The 22,012-nt window shown below is 50.0% G+C and overlaps 1 protein-coding gene across 1 annotated transcript in view; it reads right to left on the bottom strand.

The window, feature by feature from the left end:
• Window positions 1-6,491: 6,491 nt before the first annotated feature.
• Window positions 6,492-22,012, bottom strand: part of ZSWIM4 (zinc finger SWIM-type containing 4) — a 56,193-nt gene continuing 40,672 nt past the window's right edge. The window contains exon 14 of the mRNA XM_069604373.1: window positions 6,492-10,083. Within this exon, the coding sequence (XP_069460474.1) occupies window positions 9,221-10,083 (863 nt within the window). The 3' untranslated portion in view covers window positions 6,492-9,220. The remainder of the gene's footprint in view (window positions 10,084-22,012) is intronic.

Here is a 22,012-nt window from a genome sequence, read left to right as displayed (position 1 = left end):
GCTCAGAATAACCTCCAAAAAGGTCAAATGCTTTAAAAAAATGTAAATCAACCTGAAAACAAAAAAATAAAAAAAATAAAAAAAAACTTAAGAAAAGCATTGACAAGGGTTTCCTGGCCTACCTGCATCAAGGTGTGGCGTGCATTATTCATAACGTTTTGGAAAAGATGAGGGCAAGTTAAAGTGTTGATGGTGCAACCTTCCTCCTTGGAAGGGAGAGAGGCTAATAGAGAAGAATCTAGGAACTGAAATGGTGAGATGGAACAAGTTACTTACCTGTAACTGTTGTTCTCCAGCATGGGTCTGGCATGGATTCACATGCTCATGAATATTCCCCGTCGTCAGGCTGGGAATCCTCGGTAAAGAAAAAACCAGTATCAGTTTCGTTTCTGATCTGTCTTTCGTAGTAATAACTGGTCTCTGCGTCATACTGACCACAGCCAATGACTGCCCTCTACCTAAGCACCGCCTCTGGCAGCCATCTTCAGATTTGGAAGCACGTGAAGTGGCAGTATGACCAAGTGAAGAGCCGCAGAGGGGTAGGCGGGAGGGTTTGCATGTGAATCCATGCCAGACCCATGCTGGAGAACAACAGTTACAGGTAAGTAACTTGTTCCTTCTCCAGCATGGGGTCTGGCATGGATTCACATGCTCATGAATAAAGATACATAGCAGTACACACATGCACAACCACGGGAGGTGGCAAAGGCTCAACATTAAGCATTGCATCAAACTCAACATTAAGCATCTTACCTCCCCACCAGGCTCACCTCAGGCGAACAGGTTGCGCAGCACTGCTTGGCCGACCCTGGACTCCTCCCTGGAATCCCGATCGACGCAGTAGAACTTCGTGAAGGTGTGCGTCGACCTCCACGTAGCAGCCCTGCATATGCCCAGCAGGGGCACACCAGAAAGGAACGCCGTGGTAGCTGCGATCGCTCTGGTGGAATGGGCTCTCGGACGGCCAGGCAGCGGTCGGTTTGCCAACCGATGACAGTACATGATACAGCCGGAGAGCCATCTGGAAATGGAAGCCTTCGAGAGAGCCTTCCCCTGATTGACAGGTCCAAAGTTCACAAAGAGTTGTGACGTCTACCGAAAACACTTTGTGCGGTCCACGTAGAACTTCAGCACTCTAGCCACATCCAGCGAGTGCAAAGTTCTCAGCCGGCGATGAAGGCGACGGGAAGAATACAGGCAACACCAAGGGTTCGTTGAGGTGGAAGTCCGACGGTACCTTGGGCATGAAGAAGGGGTGCGTCCTGAGCACTACCCTCGTGTCGTGAATAGTCAAGTACGGGGCCTTGCAGGAAAGGGCCTGGATCTCTCCCACTCGTCGTGCAGAGGTGATGGCCACAAGAAACGCTGTTTTCCACGACAGAAACTTCAACGGGGCCGAGTGCAGAGGCTCGAACGGAGGTCCCATGAGCTTGGTCAGCACCACGTTGAGCTCCCACGCCGGGGCCGGAGCCTTCACCGGCGGGAACGATCTGAACAGTCCCTTCATGAACTCTTTCACCAGACGATGAGACCACAAGGACGTCCGCCCCGTGGTTCTGGTGTATCGGGAGATCGCAGCAAGATGAATCTTGATGGACGCGTGTGCCAGTCCAGCTTTGGGTAGCGTCAGCAGGTACGGTAGTACTTGGGGAGCCGTAATCCGTAGAGGGTTAATCTTCTGTGCGTGGCACCAGACAGAACCTCTTCCATTTGTGTCCGTAGCATTTAAGAGTCGAGGACGCCCTGGCCTTTGCAAGAACCTCTCTGCAGTCGGACGGTATGTCGTATCCTCCAAACTCTAGCGCTGCAGGAGCCAGGCCTGCAAGTTCAGCGATTTCGGGTCACGGTGGAGGATGGCGCCTCCTTCCCTGGAGAGCAGATCCGCGTCCACCGGCAGCTTGATTGGCGGGGACGCTGACAAGTCCAGAAGGTCCGGGAACCATATCTGCCTCGGCCACGCAGGTGCGACGAGGATCATCCTGCACCGTGACCTCTTGAGCTGGTTGACGAGCCGGATTAGCAGTGGCAAAGGAGGGAACGCGTAGAGGAACAGGCCCTCCCAGGGGAACGAGAAAGCATCGTCCATGCTCCTCGCCTGGGGAAACCTGCTGGCGAACCTCCGGCACTTGGAGTTCGTCGCCGCGAACAGGTCGATCTGGGGTGTGCCCCACCGTCGGAAGAGGCGATCCACTAGATCCTGCCGTAGTTCCCACTCGTGGCACGAGCGCAGCTCCCTGCTGAGTGAGTCGGCGATGGTGTTTTTTTTATCCCTGCCAGATGAAACGGCACCAGAAACATCCCTTGGGCGACTGCCCAATGCCACAGGTCCTGCGCCTCCTTGGACAGTGCTGGGGACCTGGTTCCGCCCTGTTTCCTGATGTAAAACATGGTGGTGGTGTTGTCGGTGAAGATCCTCACCACCTTGCCCTTGAGGGACGGAAGGAAGGACCTGAGGGCCCAAAACACTGCACGGAGCTCCAGGATGTTGATATGTAAGGATTTCTCCGTCGGGAGCCAAAGGCCTCTTGCGTGCAGATTTTCGGTGTGCGCTCCCCACCCTTCCAGGGAGGCATCCGTGGTCACTGTCTCCTGGTGGGCTGGGGTCTGGAAGTCCATGCCCGCCATCAGATGCGCGCGGGTGCCCCACCACCGGATCGCTCGTCGGAAACTCTCGTCGAGTGTGATGCTTTCCCCGAAGCTGCCCGTCGTTTGGATCCAGCGCGCGTCCAGGAACTCCTGCAACGGGCGCATCCGGAGCCTGCACATGGGAATGAGGTAGATGCAGGAAGACATCATTCCGAGGAGGGACTTGATGGACCTCACCTTGGCCGCGTCGGCCACCAACATCCGCTGCACCTTGCCCAGGATGGTCCTGGTCCTCTCCTCCGACGGGGAGGCCAGAAGGGACACTGTTGAGCCTCGCTCCCAGAAAGAGCGTCTTGCGCGGGTACCAGGTGGGATTTGGCGTAGTTCACGGAGAATCCCAGGTCCGTGAGAAGTTGGACGGTCCTTGCCGTGTGAACCACGGCGAGCTCCCTTGTCTTGGCTCGGATGAGCCAGTCGTCCAGGTAGGGGTAGACGTGGATCCCTTCGCGGCGCAGCTGCGCCGCCACCGGTGCGAGGCACTTGGTGAACACCCTGGGTGCCGACCGTAGTCCGAAGTGGAGGGTTTTGAACTGGTAATGACGCCCTTGGACCACAAACCTGAGGAATTTTCGGTGCCCCTTCAGGATGGGAATATGGAAGTAGGCATCCTCAAATCCAACAACGACAGGCAGTCTCCTTCCTCCAGCTGACCCAGGACGTGCTGGAGGGTGACCATCCGGAACTTTTGCGCCTTGATGAACTTGTTCAGACGTCGCATGTCCAGGATGGGGCGCCATCCCCCCCGTCTTCTTCTTCACGAGGAAGAATCTCGAGTAAACTCCGGAGCCCCGAAGCCTCTTTGGGACGAGTTCGATGGCGCCCTTCCTGAGCATCGCCTTTACCTCCAGGAGAAGTTGAGGGACGTGAAGTTCTTTCCTGGCCACGGGGGGGACGTGCGGACACTTTCTTTGAAAGTCGAGCGCGTGGCCCCGGGCCAAGGCGTCCCGCACCCAACGGTCGGTGGAGATGGACTCCCACACGCTGACGAAGCTCGCCAGCCGGCCTCCCACCGGGGTGCTTCGGTGGGGGCCCGACCCCACGGCCGGCTCAATCCTGCTTCGACGAGGCTTTGCCGCCTTGTCCTTGGCGGCGACGACGGGGTCCGCCAGACTTGCCTCTTCCTCTGTAGGCCTCCTGAGACGACGAGCGGGCCGCTTGACGGTAGGAGGAGAAACCGCCGCCGGAACCTTTGGAGGCGCCCTTGCTTCCGCTGCTCCGAAAGGGCGTCCGTCGTTGTTGCAGAACTCCAAGGGCCCGGGCCGTCTCGGTGTCCGCTTTAATGGCCTCAAGGGAATCGTCCACTGTTTTCCCAAACAGGTTGTTCCCATCGAAGGGCATGTCCAGGACTCTGGTCTGAACGTCTTGACGGAAGTCCGTAGCCTTGAGCCATCCACGCCGCCTAAGGCAAACGCTGTTGCCCAACTGGCGGAACCCAGTGTCGGCGATGTCCGTCGCAACGGTAATGGCGTGGTCCGAAGCCACCTCACCTTCCTGCAGGATCTCCAGGGCCTCTGCCCTCTTGTCGTCCGGCAAGAAGTCCAGCAGGGGAGCCAGTTTGTACCAGAGCTCCCTGTCGTATCGGGCCACGATAGCCAAGGCGTTGGCAGCTTTAATCGTCGTCGCTGCAGACAAGATGACTCTGCGTCCCATAGCGTCCAATTTCTTTCCCTCGCCGTCCGGTGGGGAAGTCGATGTGGAGGCCGCACCCCCCCCCCGCTTTTTTCCTGGCCGCCGCGGAGACGACGGTGTCCGGGGTAGGCTGCGCCCGGAGGCACAGGGGGGCCGTGTCCGGGACCCGGTACTTTTTCTCGTACCGGTCTCTTCTAGCTGGCGTCGTGGAAGGGTTCTTGAGGAGGGTGAGGCCCTCATCCCAAATGTCGTCCAATAGAGGCACTGCGAGGACCGTCTTCCTCTTGGCCTCGCGCCGCTGATAAAGGAAACCTTCCTTCTCCTCAGGGCAGAGTTGGAAAAGCTCGGATGCCCTGGCGATCATGGAGTGGAACGATCCAATCTCGTCGGGCGGAGAAGCCCTGGTGGGAGGCGACGACGGTACATCCTCGTCGTATACCTCGTCGTCCGTACCCGTCGCTGCCGTGTCAGTCCCCGTATCATCCCCTCGGGTGGACGGGGAGGAGGGGGTCTGGAAGGGGCACGACGGCTGAAAAGGAGGAGGGTGGATCCTTCTTTTCTTGGTAGGGGGAACCCCAGAAGGTCCCGGTTCTGGGCCCCCTGACGGGAGAGGTTCCGTCGGCAACGGTAGTCTCGTCCTTATCTCTGAGCATAAGGACTGTATAGCCAACAAAATGGCCACCGAGCTGTCTCGCGGCGCTGGCAGAGGGGAATCCGACAGGCGATCAGGGGCCCCGTCGGTACCCTCGACGATGTCGTCACCTGCGTCGGGATCCATCCCGACGGGCCGGTCTTCTTCCACGCCGAGGCCGTGGCTTAAGACTTCGACCAGCTCCTCCTCCGAGGTTGAAGCCGAATCTACGACGACGCCCTGCCCCCCCTTTTTCTTCCCCACGGGGGATTTCACTGGGGTCCTATCGATGGGCACAAAAGAGGACTCCCTCCGAGGTGGCAGGGAGACTCTGAGCCCAGAGGTCACCACCACTGGCGTAGCCTCCACAGGCTGAGCCAGGGCCGCCGCGACAGACTCGATAGAGGGCTTGGCCGGATGGATTAAGGCCTTCACCACCTTAGGTGCGCTCACCGCCTTATCCTTGAGGGCGGGGGGGGGGGGTGTACAGTGCCTCGCTCCCCCTCCGAGCTCGACCGGGGCCTCTCTAGGAGCCTCGCCGGGTGCTCGGCCTTCCTCTTACCCGACCCAGAGCGTTGGCTCGTGGTTGATGGTGCCGGGGAGGGTGCGCCCAGCCTGGCGCCCGTAGAGCCCGACCGTTCGGCGCTCCCGGTGCCAGCGGACTCGCGGTGCTTGGCCTTATGTTGGACCCCCGTCGCCGGGGCGTCCTCAAAGGTCTTAGAAGACCGCTCGGATTTCTTCCTCTTCTTCTCGCCGGACGGGCTCTTCCCTTCCAGCCAGTTGGCGAGACGTTGATGGCGGTCCTTCATGGTCCGCTCCGACATGTTGCCGCAAAACGCACAGTCCTTCTCCACGTGCGTCTTGTCCTCATGTAGGCAGTAAAGACAAAAAGAGTGTTCGTCCTCCTTGAAGACGTTCTGCAGCTGGCATCCAGGGCAGACCCTGAACAGCTTTCCGGGCGTCGAGCTTCCCTTCTCCTGGGCCATGACCGGGCCTGAGAAACTTCTGGAGTCCTCCAAAAGCATAGCTCGACGAAATCTTCACCCTTGAGGGGCGCAGACGAATCCGACACGGGTCCCCGTTGATCGGATGGAGAGTCGGTGGAGCTTGAGGCTCTTTTGACCGAAAAAATGAAGTTTTTGAGAAAAAAAACGTGAAAAAAAAAAAAATAGCACTAACGCTCGAGAGCAATAGCACGAGGATCCCAACACATGAACGTGCGGTAAAAAGCTGAAGATGGCTGCCAGAGGCGGTGCTTAGGTAGAGGGCAGTCATTGGCTGTGGTCAGTATGACGCAGAGACCAGTGATTGGTTATTACTACGAAAGACAGATCAGAAACGAAACGGATACTGGTTTTTTCTTTACCGAGGATTCCCAGCCTGACGACGGGGAATATTCATGAGCATGTGAATCCATGCCAGACCCCATGCTGGAAAAGTAGGCTAGGAGGATCAACAAAGTGAGCAAGGAGGAAATCTACCTGGGAAGATGAGGCATGAGACAAACCTGGTAGAAAGCATGATAGAAATACAGAGGAAAACGGACAGCAAAACAAACACTCCAACAAAGAGTCAAGACTCAGACTTCAAGGATCAATTTTCTTCCAAGTTATATTTTACAAAAACACAATAACAATTCAATAAATAGAAAACAAATGTACAAAAAAAAAGTATAGCAAAGTAAGGAGTTGGTTCATCACCCGGGTAGAATGTTCACAACCCCGCCTCCAGATACCATATTGCAAAGTTAAGGATAACCCTTTCCTAGTCCATAGGTTTAACATTTCATTCATTACATCAAGACTTCCTAGCAAGATCCTGGCTCTTGGTGAGCTTAGTGCTCCGACTGGGTTCCTGAGAATGTATCCAGTTGAAGGGCGGCATTGGGAGTTGGAGCACAGCGGGTGTAGTAAAGACTGGGCTACCCCGATGCACAACATGGGGTCAACCAACCCAGGAACTGTTGTAGATGAACAGGGGAGGGGGGGGGGCGCTTGGAGTGCGGCTATTCCAGGCAGCTCCAATTTTCAAGTGAGGGCAGCAAGAGGTAAAATCACCCAACATTTTTAAGGGTTATGAGGCAGGTGAGGCATGAGGTAAACCCTTTTAGTAAGGGCTCTGTCAGAGCTGCGCTGCAGAGATCCAATGAGGTAAATAGACCATTTCAGGAATGTCGATGGCAGGGAGCAGGCATACACAGTGACCCCCATTCACTAGACTGATGTGAACAAAGTGGGAAACGAGGTAAATCTCAAGCATACTGGCTGGTACAATGGAAGCGTCAAACGGAAATGTAAAGGGCAAGCAGGTCTCAAAGGCTCAATCAATGACTGCATGGCACATTGAAAACATGGAAAAGTGCCACCTTTAGGGGTACTGTAAAAGCTCCAAACCCCCCCTCCCAAACCAGCAATGGAAAAGAAAATGGGCGGGTGCACCACCCAAACACAAGACAAGGAACCTTCAGTGGGAGCAACAGAGGGGCAGGCTGGCTGAGAGGACTGGTCCAGTCTCTGCCTCTTAAGGGTGGCAGTGGGAATGTTGAGTGGATTAATTCATCTACAGCACAGGGTGGGATTGCCCTTCCTAGAAATACAACACTGTGTTCCAAACCTCAAGGCCCTTGTTGGGATTCAGCAACAGTCCAGCAGGAACAGTCCGGGTATACGGGACAGTCGAGGTCAGGACGCCTCTAGGAAGGCAGAAAATGCATATTGCTTCTATTTTGAAGTTCTCTAAAGTGCTTTAATTAGAAAGCCAGTTGCTACAGTCCCATTGCTTTGGTAGTGCATGGCATAGCAGACTACCTGGAAGGTACACTGGCACCCCAGACTAGGCATCAGAAAGGTGCCCGTTTCAATGCGACAACCAGGGCAAGCGAAGCAGAAATGTAGAGACCAGCAATCCTGCCACACCTGGCACCTTGCACAGAGTCTTTACCACTATTGGGAGGGATTGCAGAGACTTACTAGTGCTTGGAGAGGGAGGCCACTGCTACACAAATATGGATCCTTACAGTGATATAGGAGGCTTGAAGGCTGTGTGGTTTCCTTCAGATAGAGGCAGAATTCACCATGTGTTTAACTGGAGAATTCAAACAATAGGAGCAGGCAATGCAAAGACCACCACAACCCCTTAATGGTGTAGTCCATAGCATCTTTGCCAGATTACTCTGGAGTAAGAAGAGCACTCACATTCTGTACGAGTTGAGGTCAGTTAGATGAGATTGAGGTACAGCGGATGGCTCTTAGGTCCATGGTGTGTGTGTGGAGGGGGGCTTTGAATTGTAGAGGAAGAGACTTTAAAAGCAGAGAGGGGCCCATTCCTCTTCCTGTGAGTTTGCTATGCACATAATATTCATAAAATAAAAAATAAAAACAGACTTCTGGGAAGAACACTGGTGCCTCTCCAATTCAACCGGCATGACCATCAATCAGCCGCCCCTCCCCCTTTTCAGAAAGGCACACTACCAGCAGGCTGATTAACAGCAACACCCCCTCTTCACCATCGGCACTCAGTTCAAGGTCATACCAAAAAATACAAGAAGTGGCTACCCCTCAAACATACAGCTGCAAAAAGGGCACAATATTGAACGGACAAGGCATCGGCCACACAGCCGACAAGTGTTATCCAGAAAGTTCTCAAATATCCTTAATATTTACCACAGACGTTCCTCGTGCCATGCCAGAAGATCCAATATGGCAGCACTTGTAGCAGAACAGTACTTTGTGTAGTTGTTCAACCAACAGTTAAAGCAGGGTCTAGAGTGGCCCCACTTTCACCAACAAAAAAAAAAAAAAACAGAGTCCTGTTCTGAGCATGCTCAGAACAACCATCAGAAGTCTAGTAAAAACGTATCAGATTCCAGGGAATAGAGGCGCAGCAAAATGGTGCATTTTGGGACATCGCCTCTTGCTCAACTCCAAGACTGAATCAACATGCAGAAAGGATGGAGTGTATGGCCATGTGTGCAGGAGCTTTGGATGTATAGCGGTGTGACGTGCACACGTGTTGGAATGCTGGGTGTGGAGTGCACATGTGCAGGAACGCATGATGGGAACAGAGCCAGCAGGGCAATTCCTCATTTATCCTTCAGTTCACTGGAGTGGCTTGTAGATTAATACTGACCGCAGCATATACCAAGTCCTTCTACACTTTTCCTCTCCATTAAATAAATAAATAGAAATTAAATATAAACCATCTTATAAAGGTTAAAAAATGACACCAGAGGAAAGAGTGGCTTTGGGTGAGCCCGGCACAAGTTCGCACAGGAGCCCTTCATCAGCTGAAGGGGTACCAGGCAGGCACCTGGCGTCAGCCGAAACGCTCCCGCACCAACAGCATCAGTTTCTTCTTGCCTTTGTAGGTCTGTTTAAGATTGTCCAGGAACTGCCCAAATTGCAAGTGCCCATCAGGGGATAGCATGAAGGTCTCTCGAGCCTTGCACAGAAACTCAATGAACTCCCCATAGTGCCGTGGACTTATATGCGTGAGCCGCGAATGAGTGGTACTGATGTAGGCAGTCATCGCTGCATCTAATAGCTGGCACAGGGGGGCCTTCTCCGACCCCATCATTTTACCAGAGTTCCTGCGACCGGGGAGCCCTGCCAAGCTCGGAGTAGGGATGCTCCAGCGCCGCAGAATGTCTGAGAGAACAGGGGCACATTGTACACTTTTAATTACCAACGGCACCACAGCAGCCAACTCATTCTTGCCCAGGGAGTGGCTGAGGGAGCAGGCCCAGAGCACATCGTTCACAGCTGGGTGAGTGTCCTGGTTGAAAGCAATGTTAAGGTGCGAGAGGGCCAGCATTGCCAGCTTGTAGGCTCGCAGAAGCAGGCCCCGGTGCTCCATGTAACGGGCCACCGTGAAGAGGTGCGAGTGGCCCATGCTGCTGCTGGAAGAGTCCAAAACGATCTGATATGCGGCCTCAAAAGCAGCATGGTTCTTCTCACACAGCGTGAGTGCCGGCAGGGAGCAGTTCTGAGGGTCCTTCATCGCACACTGCAAGGCAACGGTACGGGCACAGCTGCACAGCTCTTCCCGCTGGTTGTAGTCCAGACTAAGCCGCAACAGTGTGGAATGAGTGGTGCTCGTTACTGCCACGATAGTCGTGGCCTCGATGGGTGTGAACAAAGAGTACCAGTTCTGCATGATGTTCATCAGGGCCTGTACACCTAGAGGAGAATCAGAAGGTACACATTAAGAGGCGACAAGTGTGCATTTCTCAAAGTGCTACCGCTTACAAATCATGGTCACAAATTCACAGACCCACGCACACCGGATGTATGTACCCTGAGAGACACCAAGTACCAACAGTGGGTCTCAAAACTGACCGATACGACCAGTGTGCTTACTGCGCATGTTCTGTGGCATCATACATTCAGTAGAATTGTAGCACCCGTTTTCCTTTTCTGTGTGAGGGGGCCAAGAACTAGAGTCTAGCAGAAAGGTAGACTGGACAAACCTCAGCCTACTTTTGCCCGACAAGTGTTCGCTAGGATTCATAATTGACACCAATTAAGAGTGCTTTAGTTTAAGGGCGCCAGATACTGCAACTTTCATTTCAGTCCTATGCCAAGTTCCCTTTACATGCTAAAAGTATCACTTCATGTGAGCACAAAGAAAAAAAGAAAAGCACAAACCAAAAAAATAGAATCGCAAATTAACTGTGATCAAATTTGCCTTTAAGAATGGTGGATAAACTTCTGCAAAACCAGGACTCGTGGTCTGTAACTTACCTGTGCCTTCCTCACAGCCCACTTACTTTCCACATCCTGCTGTTTCAAGGCCAACAGGTAGGTGTGGGCTTATCTAGGCTCTTCTAGGTAACTGACCAGTAGGCTTGGTTAGTATATTAAAAGGCTCAATAGACCGGACAAATAAAAGCTGCATCTAGAGATCAGTCACAAATTGTGCGCAGTGCTTCTCACTGTTGAGCAGTTTACTGACTGGTTGCATTAGTAAACCGTAATTAGCTGGAGAAATATATGGCCATATCAACCTTGACGGGACCATTGTAACGAGCGGTTTAATTTTGAAGTCTCTGGTCTCAAGCAGATCAAACAAAATATCTTCATTACACTATTGCCTTCTATTCATTTCAACTGTAAGACTAATGGCACCAAGCAAAAGCATGCTGTGAATAGGTTTCCGAAGGTGTGCAGGCCAATAAGTGGATGGTTGGGTTTATTAAGCATGGCTGAAGAAAAAAAAATAATAAAGTGTAATGTGCTACTTACTCCACATCAGAATCCAAGAGCAACCCTAATCCCCCCTGAGAAAATACACCTTGCTTTTTTATTTGTATTTAGTTCATTTCGAGCCTTTCATCAAAATAAAAGCATCATTCATAAAACCACCACAGATAAAGACCCCATCTTAATAAAAAGTGGCCCCACTCTCACCTCCCAATTAATCACCTCTCGTATCCTAATTTTCCACCAATTTCAAATTGATATCACTCAAAAGGGGTTAAGATTCTAAAAGCCTTTGAGCAGATTCCCAACTCCTACCAAGACCAGTTAAGGATTGTACTGCCACTAAGAGCAGCGAGGTTCAGTCGCCATTTAGTAGGACTTCTCTACTTTAAATTATTTCTAAGGCATCATCAAACTGGCCCGGAGGCCTACGGGTGCCAAAGGAGCTGAAAGGGGAAAGTGTCTAGGCTAGCCCTAGGCCAGGAATTAAACTGAAGAGAGTTTTAAGCCGTTTCTTGAACACTCCAGTCGGGCAGTTTCTTAATGTGATGGGCAGGGCATTCCACTTAAAGGGAGCAGCCTCCCAGAAGGTCCCTTTTTTTTTTACTAAGTCAAGGGCAGCTTTCGGTATTTGCAACGGTTTCAGGCAACTTGAGCGCAGGGAGCGTAATTCTGGTTTCTTTCTAAGTCTGCCGGCTACGTATGCAGGAAAAAGCCCTGCCATTGATTTATAGGTAATCAATCGTAAGAGACCTAAAATCTATCCAAGCTGCGATGGGCAGCCAATGCAGACTTCTCTCTACCTCCGACACATGCTCACACTTCCACAACCCCATAGTCACTCTAATGGTGCCATTTTGGAGTGCCAGTTCTCTTTTACCAACACCTACTAGTAGGGAACTAAAATAAGCAATTTTAGACTAACGTTTCGCAGCCCTTTCAAGACAGAAATGGGCAAATATGCAAAAGTAGCCGTATGTTCAGTGACTGATCAAATAGCACACCCAGTATTTTTATTTTTCCTTTAGCGAGGAGGTCCTGCTTCACAACGCAGAATCTACTATATTTCGCATTGAGCTTCCCACCATTCTGCTGATGCTAAAGTGCTTGTGCTGTCTAAACACACTTTTAAAAATAAATACTCTGTTCTTTCTTTCCTTAACCCTGTGCAAAAAAGCTGAATGTGGTGTAGGGATACAACCTCCCCGTCACTACAAAACCAGCAACTCATGTCTCTTGCGCCCTCTCAATTTCTTACACAGGTGATCCCCTTGCTTGGCAGCCAGTTTAAACGAATGTGTAGCAACTATTAGGAAACCAACGGAGGTGCATTAAGTGGCAGTTAGCCACACTGGGACCAGTCATGCTTCTGTAAAAACAAACCCAATAAAAATGAAGTCCCAAACTGGGAACACTGTTTAGTAGTGAAATTCAGTAAGAGCCACCTGCTCGTATTCAAAGATTACATTACCTGCAAAACACAAATCTAGACTAACAAAAAACAAGCAAATGAAGGAAAAAAAAAAGTATTACTCACCGTCATCGTATTTCTGATGCTTGTATCTGCTTAGATTCACATGCTATGGATAGGCCGACATCTAGTGGAAGCTGCAGAGTATTCGTTTGTGAAACTCGAAAAAGGACATCGACAGAGTATCCTAGTGTGACGTCCACTGTACCCATGGTCCTTCAAGCAGCGAGGTCCCTCGATTGTTGTTTTTTGACATGAGGTAGCATGAAATGTAGCAGTTAAATATCAGACGCTCATAACATCTATGCACCTTTCAGGAGAGGCAGGGTGTGGGCACATGTGAATCTAAGCAGATACAAGCATCAGAAATAGGATTACGGCGAGTAATGTATCCCTCTGAGGCTTGTGGAATCTGCTTAGATCACACGCTATTCATAGATTAGTGAACAGTGTTAGGAGAAGGTGGGTTGTGAGAAGGATTAGCAGCAAATGCATGTTTTAGAACCGCTTGCTGCACCTATGCATTTGCTATGGAATGGGCGTCAATGCAGTAGTGATGAGTGAAAGTGTGTACTGAGCTCCATGTAGCTGCTTTGCAAATGATGTCTAAAGGGACATTTGCAATAAATGCCAGAGTAGCTCCCGTACTCCTTGTGGAGCGAGCTTGTGGTGTGAAAGGCAGTGTCTTGTTTGATGCATACAACTGTGCTATTCATTATCAGACTATCCATCTGGAGATGGCATTCTTGGAAATGCGGTCTCCTCTGCCTGGTGCTACGGAGACAAAACAGTTGGTCTGTTTTTCTCAGCGGTCTGGTCTACATAGTAAAGGAGCGTCCTCCTTACATCTAGTGTGTGGAGTTTTACCTCACCTGAGCCAATTTAAATCTGGAAGGCGGGGGGTAGCTCAATGGATTGGTTCACGTGGAATTTGGAAATTAACTTAGGAGAGATCCTAGGATGTGTACATAAAACCAATGTGCCTGTGTATGACAAAGAAAGGGTCCTGTACTGACAATGCTTGCAGTTCAGTAACTCTTCTTATGGAAGTAAGAGCCACTAAGAAGGCATTCTTGTATGTCAGGTGTTTAAGACTTATGCATAGGCTCGAAAGGCCCCCCACCTCCCCCATGAGCTTTGCAAGTACTACATTAAGATCCTAGCCTAACGGTGGGTTAGAAATTGGAGGGTGGAGTCTTTTTACTCCCTTCATGAATGCTTTAATGGCTGGAATTTTCCACCACAATACCTTACTTTGAGAGGTGGTGTACGCTGATAAAGCCGCCGGATGGACTTTTATGGAGTTAAATACTAACCCAGAGTCTAACAAGTGGATCATATAATTTAGATTGTGAGAAGGAGTACATTTCTAGGGGGATTATTTGCTTAGACTGCCACCAGATTACAAATCTCCTCCACTTGTGGAAATAACAGTGTCTGGTGTTTGTTTTTCGTGCCGCCTTAAGGAGAACCATACACCTCTGTGGTAGATTAAGATGTCCGAACTTTATGATCTCAGGAGCCATGCTGCCAAGTTCATAGAGTGTGGTTGAGGATGCACCGTTATTCCATGTTAAATCAATAAATTTGCTTGGCACAGGAGTTTGATGGGAATAGCACATCACCGGTTTGCGTTCTTGTCCACATAGTAACAACCAGGATGAGCGTCCTGTTTTCTGTGAATACTGTCACTACCCTGCTCATTAATAGGAGTGGGGAGGAGGGAGCGTAAGCAAATATCCCTGGGGCTTCCTCCTCACCCCTAGAGTCTGGTTGGGGAAACCTCGACGTGAAGCCTGGCAATGCTGGTTTTCTCCTGTAGCGAAAAGGTCTTGCGCAGGGTAACCCCATTGTGAGAAGATGTGGTCTACAACACTTGGGTCTAGCTGCCACTCAAGTTCCTCTGGTAGGGGATCTCTGCTCAGAGTCTGCTAGAGAGTTGAGCACCCCAGGAACATGTTGGGAGGATAGGGACAGTCCCTGTTTGAGTGCCCACCTCCATATTTTCTGTGCCAACCTGGACAGTGTGCCCCCCCCCCCTGCTTGTTGATATAGAACCTTGCAGTGGTGCGGTCCGTTAGGATTTGAACTGACTGGTTTGGTTTGTCAGCTGTGCTTCGAATGCTTGGAATACTGCTAGTAGGTTGATGTGGTTCTGTGCCGTGATGCGAGTCCACAGACTGGGTGATGAAGGAAATGTGCTCCACACCTGGAGAGAGAAGTGTCTCTTGTAACGATCGCTTGTGCTGCCGTGTCATGGCAGGGTTAACAGGTTTTTCTTTTTGTCCACCAGAGTAGGTTTTGTTGTAATGTGAGTGGAGCTAGCCGTTTTCACATGATATTCTCCGACCATGGTTCTGATGAGGTCAGAGTGTTTTGTTTATGCAGCATTCCAATGTTGTCAGTATTACTGTTGCCTCTAGATCTCTGGCTTTGCTGGGGGTCTTTTATACCATACAATCTTACAATAAATACCAAGAATAAGGGCTCAGGGCGGCAATCTCTTTTTAACATTGGCGACGAGGATGGGATTGTGGTGGAACCCCAGCAGCAACAAGAAATAATGCCGCTCCGCTCCATCGGAGTGTAATAGCGGCCATTGTGTGACATAGGACCCAGCGCTGCTGTAGCCCGCTTCAAATAAGTGCTCCCTGGTGTTTCCTTGCCCCTCCGAGCTCGGCATTTTGCGCGTTGTGCTCACGGAGCCCTCTGAGAGCAACCACAGCTGTTCCGATTTCAGCACGACGTTCAGTGACTATCCCGACTTTACCGTATAAAAGGGTATAGACGCGCACTCAAACCTGCCAGTGCACAAGCCGTAGCCTCAGAGCGCCCGTTTCTTGCACATGCTGCAGGATACATTTCGTTTGGAAGCAAGAAGGAGGTAGATTGAGGGAGGGGCAGGAGTAACAGGACCATCCACTCGCGGGACTGTTCCTAACAGCAGTGAGAGGGCTCTCAAGTGTCAAGTCCAGGGAGCAGAAGCGCGAGGGGCAGATTGTACGGCAAGCCAGCGGAAATGCGATCACGGCAGTTCACAGTAACATGGAGAAGCTTACCTTCCAGTGAGGAGCATACTGCCTAAGAAGACAGACACTGTCAGCCACCGAAGCTTACAGTAACTTGTAAAGACGTACTTGCCAGAGATAATCTACACAATAAGCATATACAAGAAGTGTATTGTCACTTATTATTTCCATAATAAGAGTTTGAGGAACCTGAAAAGAAGAAAGGGACTTTCTCCTCTGTGTGTTTAAGTAGACCAAGATGGCTCTATCAGGCATAGCTGGGCCTCCAATATTCATGCCCACTCCGGGTCCTGCAAAAATATTATGGGCTCAATGGCGCAAAGGTTTCTTGCACTACCTCAAAGCAGCCTCAAGCACTCCAATGAAAGAAAACTTGCATTGTTACATGTTTTGGGATACATGGGGCAAAGGATTTTTGAAACACTTCCTCAGCCATCTGGTGATGGCAGTGGTGACAGTGAATGCATTTGATGTGGCTCTGCAAGTTAAACTTGCATTTTAATCCCAAAACAAGTACAATATTGGAACGGTTCAACTTCTGCACGCTTGTGCAAGATCAAGGGGAATCTGTAGAGGAGTACAAGAGTGCTTTACGCCATCTTGCTTTGTCATTCAAGTTTCAGGGGTCATTCGATGAGCACATTCGAGACCAATTCATGACTCACTGCAATTCCAATAAAATTTGTGAAGAGCTATGGTTAAGGGATGAGCCCACCCTTGATGAGGTATTCGATATTGTAAAACCCGTAGAGCATTCTTTAGCTTGTGTGGCAAAGCTATCGAAGAAAGAAACCAGTGAGTCAAATGAGGGTAAAATGGACATCTTAAGTGTGGTTGATGCCAAGTGTAAGAAAAGAGGAAAGGACAAACAAACCACTTGTGGAATCGTGGAAGACAAAAGACCAGGAGGATCGCAGAAAATAGATAAAAAGGATGAGAGACTATGTTTCCGATGTGCAAGTAACACTCATTTTGCAGCATCTGTGGCGTGTCCAGGACGAAGAACCATCTGTAAAAAATGCAAGAGGAGATGGCGCTTCACAAACTGTTGTAAAAATTATCAGATGGCCAGTTCAACCAAAAAAGGATGTTATATATCAACAAGGAAGAGTAAGCAAGATAGTGTAGGGGAGGGCAGGTCAATAGGACCCCCCCCCCCCTCTAGCCTACATCTCCTACCCATGTGAAGACTCATGACTCGGCGGCCTGGCTGTGGATCGAGACGTGAGGCTGCATGGCCACATATATGGCACAACACAGTGTACTAGACAACTCCATTTTGTTAAAGGTGCTAAAACCTAACACAGGCAGAACAACTTGCACACATAGAAAGCTGCAGCCTGACCCTTGCTTGACTGCATTCAGAGGCCTGCACTGCCCTCGGCCTCCACCTCATGGTAGATCCGCTGAGAGCTCGTTCCCACGAGCAACTAGACCCGAGCAAACAAAATAAACACTGCATCGTTTAACCTTCCGCAGTACATCATTGCCCCAGTCATGACCGAGCTCATTAGGAAGTAACCGAAACCAGCCCAATCCTGCATGCCCTGACCCTGTACCAAGCCCCCAAAGTTGGACTGTGTGGCGCCCCTTACACCCGACCACTCCCGAGGCACCTTGTATTGTATGGTAACCATTTTTGTAGTATTTGCCGTGTTGACTAACGTTTGCTGCTATGGTGTAGAAGCGTGGCCATATGATAGCTTTTTGACAGCCCCTGTACATAACGTAATGAATCGCTGAAATGCATATAGGCCCATCAAGGGATTGGAGCCAGACTTTATCATGGTATAATATGTATTGCCCTCTGTTGCACACCAACCAATCTAACACTACCTCATGTTCGTATGTCAAATGCTGTTATGAAATATTGTGCTAAATGACAAAGTCACCCAGCTTATATTCTTACTAATGTAAATATATGTGCACAACCCAGAAGCCTCCCCAAGTGTCGTCACCCGCCCCTCGCCAATGGCACGATACGCTGCCCTGTGCAGGGAGACAGGCTCAGAGCTGCAAGGTCGTCTTCCCCCTCCTCCCTCCCAGGCTTGCCGGGGATAGCTGGTGTTCGAACAGCACAGCTTCACCTCCCCTCCCAATCTTGCTGGACCCGCTTCAAGCATCTACCTCCCCCATGTCAGAGGCCGCCACAGCCTGACTATGAATTACGAGCTACCTGGTCCTAAATCCCACCGTCTCCCAGGCACCGGTTATATGCCCCCCCCCCCCCCCCGGCCCATTGGTATCCCTGTTCACCCCAAGTTAATGACCCTCAAAGAGGGGCGCCCACCCCATTACCAATAGATCGTAATACCATACCTCCCCGCACCAATCAGGATAGGGCGCTCGAGTAACCCCTCCCATGCCCCTGACCCTGCACATAGACTCATGGGATTAACATATTTGAACCTAAGGTGTCACTACAACAGATGTATTGGGGGTACTTCCTGTTGCATATCAATGTCCCCGTCTCCTTCTTGACCTAAGGTCAATGTATTACAAGAGTTACAAGACAACTGAAACAGCACAGTATAATGAATGGATGTGACTGTGTGGCCACAAGGGCAAAGTATCAACTCAACCACCAATCATCACTACAAGTCGTGTCCGTCCCCAGCACTCCACCCCGATCAGCCCAGCTGACCCATCTGCCCCGCGTGGCACCTCATGGACGTCCACCAATCCTGGAGCAGCAACTGTATACAACCTAGTCATCGCCACCCAATCCCTAAGACTATGTGCCCCCTATAGCTTGTGTCATGCGTGACAGTTTTGTAATAAGTAGGACTGTCTTTGCTATTGTCAGACAGAGCGCTCGGAGTTTGCAGAGTCCTTTGCATGCCCTATATTGATTTAGATAAAAACCCTTTTGATCTCACCCGCACTTGGTCCTGGTCTCATTCCCCTCCTGGGGTGTGACCTTTATTGCCTCTCACTAAGGGGGGTGCGTTTCTGGGGGACACTTACATTCAATAGTCAGATGAAGAGGTTACGCTTCCATTACAGAATGTTGTTGTCCATACCATAAATGTTGTGTGGAATAGTGAGAAAGAGGATAGATGTGAGCATCCGTATGCCACAGTGAGTGTGAATGGAAACTTATGCATGATGGCTGATTCAAGGTCTAAAATTACGTTGGCGTCCAGGGATGTGTTTGAAAAGGAAATGGAGGGTGAAACACGAAAATTGTTGAAACCAGATAATCCTGGAGGTTATAACCAGGACAAAATTGAGTCGTTAGGGGATTCGGTGGGAAAATTTGAATTCAAAGGTCGCTGTTGTGACGGAAAAATATGTCACTAAGAAAGGACAAACTTTGTTAGGATGGAGGGAGCAAAAGTATCTTAAGATTAAGCTTGATCCCAACGAAGAACAAGTTCTACAGGTGTCATGTACACCTGTTATGAAACATCGCAGGGTTTTTAGCAAGACCTTGGGCAAGGTAAAGTGGGTACAGTATCAGATAATTGTAAAAAGGGGAAGTGTACCTGTAGTTGCCAAACTAAGATCTGTTCCATTAGCATTGAGAGATGGGATCAAGAAGGCATTGGAGAAATTACTGCAGATGGGAGTGATGGAAAAGGCAGGAGGGGTGGTCTGAATTTCACCAATGGCGGTTGTAAAGAAAGGGTCTGGTGAGTTGAGGCTGTGTATTGACATGCGTGAGCTCAACAAGTGTGTACTAGTGGATAGACATCCATTGCTGAACACGGGAGAGATGTTGGCAAGTGTTGGACGTGGTAAAATATTCACTAAACTCGACATGGCTTCAGACTACCACCAGGTTGAGCTGGAGGAGGGTTGTAGAATACTGACAGCTTTTATTACACATGAGGGTGTGTACCAGTTTAAGAGAATGCCATTTGGCCTGGCGTCGGCCTCATCAGTCTTCCAAAAAGTGATGGACCGGTTGTTGAAAGGTGTGAGAGGCGTTTGGATGCCAAAGTGTTCAGCTGCCTTAATCAACATATTATGTAGAGGCGGAATCAGCCACTGGCGAGTCCTGCTGAATTGGCGAGGTCATCTCATCATCATGATCAGTCTCTTGAAAGGTTTCATTATCTGTGTGAACACCATAAAGATCACCATGGACTTTTAGGACTGGACCCAAAATAGGAAGAGCATCAGGTCGAGCCTTCTTAGCTGGAGACTGGGAGTTGGAAGCCACAGCTGTTTTATTTTGGAATGCCGGTTGGTTCTTTTCCAGAGACATTGGCCGTAAAGGTCATCCTAGTCATGACCCGGTCTAGGTCTTCCATGTGGCAGAACTTGGAATGCCACCAGGGAACTGAGGCGTAGTGTCCTGTTCTAGTGACTTTGGCTGGCCCTGTGGTGTAGACTGGGGCTGGCCTTTGTTCCTTAAGGCTTCTGACAAGGAACCTTCCTCCTGGGGGAGAGTGCGTTTCTCCTTTTGAGTAGGGGTAGACGTGTCCTTATGAGCTTTATCCTTATGATTGGGGCTCTTGGAGGAGTGTTTTAGTGTGAGTTTTTTAGATGGGACAAACTAGTGATTTTAGAGTTTACCGCCATATTCGTTGTGGGAAGTCTACTTCGGCAATAGAGCGTACCGCAGCCTCGACACCAAACGTTCGGTCGATGTTTTGGGCACAGCGTCTCATTTGTCTTTATACTTATGGGGCCAGTCATGAGGCGATCGAGACCTCAAAAGCTCAGGTGACAGGGATTCTGTGGACCTCCCCGCTAGACGCTGTGTTTCAGAGTTTGCTCAACAAGGTCAACTCCTTGCCACGGGTTGTGTGCTGTGTGCTGGGGATTGTGGTAGGGCTTTCGACTCCAGGTGTCGTCCCTGTAACAGACAGGCCACTGGCTCCGTCTCTTGGGGGCGGGTGCCTGCACATGGGAACCTAACGGTTCCCCATCGCCTTCGCTGTAAGACCGTGGCGCTCCCATCACTGGAGGCTCCCTCCTTCACGTCCATGGCGGCCTCAGCATGCATGGCGTGATGAGCCCAGCAATTAGTTCTTTTGGTCCCGAAGTGCTACTGGCTTGAAGACTCGACAATTCCCCTCATCGTGGTCACACACTAGACACAAGCTGCGAACCCGGTGCTGATCTATCCACAGGAATTTTTTATTGCACGTGAGGCAACATTTTAAATGGAGTGTTCTCCATGTTTAAGGAGAATGGCAGCCAGGCGAGAAAGAGAAATGCATTCTACAATGACAACCCCCCACTATCCCTAGGGCCTAGACCCAGTGCGGCCTTCCAAGGCCTAAAGGGTCCGTAGAATCCGGAGTGTCGATACACGGTCGTCCTTGTCACTGTCGATTAAGTAGCCGAAGCCGGTTTAGAAAAAAGGACAGAAAGATTATTCATAAGCAAATGGTGTTAGCCGAAATGAACTCCGCGATAAGCGTCCGTCACGATGCCAGAAAAAAACATCTGAGGGATCTCAACGCGTGAAGGACCATGGGTACAGTGGATGTCACACTATGGACATGATTAGTGGCACGCCCTGTCAAAGTCCCGTTTAGAGTTTCAAAAACAACAACTGTAATACTAAGCAGATTCCACTAGATGTCGGCCTATGCATAGCATGTGAACTAAGCAGATTCCGCAAGCCTCAGAAAATATATACGATTAGTTCGGTTTGGGGACTTTAACCTATTTATTAGTATTGAGGGGAGCCAGGAATAAACCAATGTATGGCATTTTACTTATTTACAGGTTGGTGGGTTGACAGTCAGCATTCGTGAGGGAGCAAGGGATTTTCCGTTTTGATTGATAATTGGTTGCTTAGGTTATCACAAGATGCTTCACATGTGGGCCTTAGTGTTCACTGAGTTTTTTTTATTATCCATTCACAGATCTGGGATGATCCTAAATGCGTTGGCCTTTCATTCTTGCTTTTTAATGTGTTATTAGAACACATCCTATTACAATTCGAGGTGAAATTCTGAACTATACAAGTAATTGTTTGAATACAGATGGTCTGCTGCTCCATTGAGCACAACCCTGCTATAATCACCTGCCAGAACAGCAAAACACGAAACGCCATTTCAACAGTGTCGTGAGCTTTCCAAATACTAAGTTTGACAGGAGGAGAATAGCACATCTCTCGATTTCCTTCATCTGCTTCCAGCCATTTTCCAACCACACAGGCTGTCCCCTCTGGATGTGGAAAACAGCTGGTGCTGTTCAGATCATGAAAGCAATGAAACAATTTGACAGATTAACCTCTTTGCCTGAAAAATGGAGGGAATTGGTCTGCCTTGATGCTCTTCAACACATCATCCAAACTGCCCTATGTCCAAAATCTTAGTCTGAACCTCTGGGGTAAAGCCTACGTTCGACCAAAGGCTGCCTGCTACGCACCACCTTATTGCTCATTCAGCAGAAGCTTGTCCAAAGTGCCAACATGATACTGTATGCAGCAGTCATGACA

The sequence above is a fragment of the Ambystoma mexicanum genome, chromosome 3q, assembly GCF_040938575.1.
Source record: "Ambystoma mexicanum isolate Mex_15411 chromosome 3q, UKY_AmexF1_1, whole genome shotgun sequence".
Classification (NCBI taxonomy): Eukaryota; Metazoa; Chordata; class Amphibia; order Caudata; family Ambystomatidae; genus Ambystoma; species Ambystoma mexicanum.
This window is presented reverse-complemented; position numbering and strand designations above follow the sequence as displayed.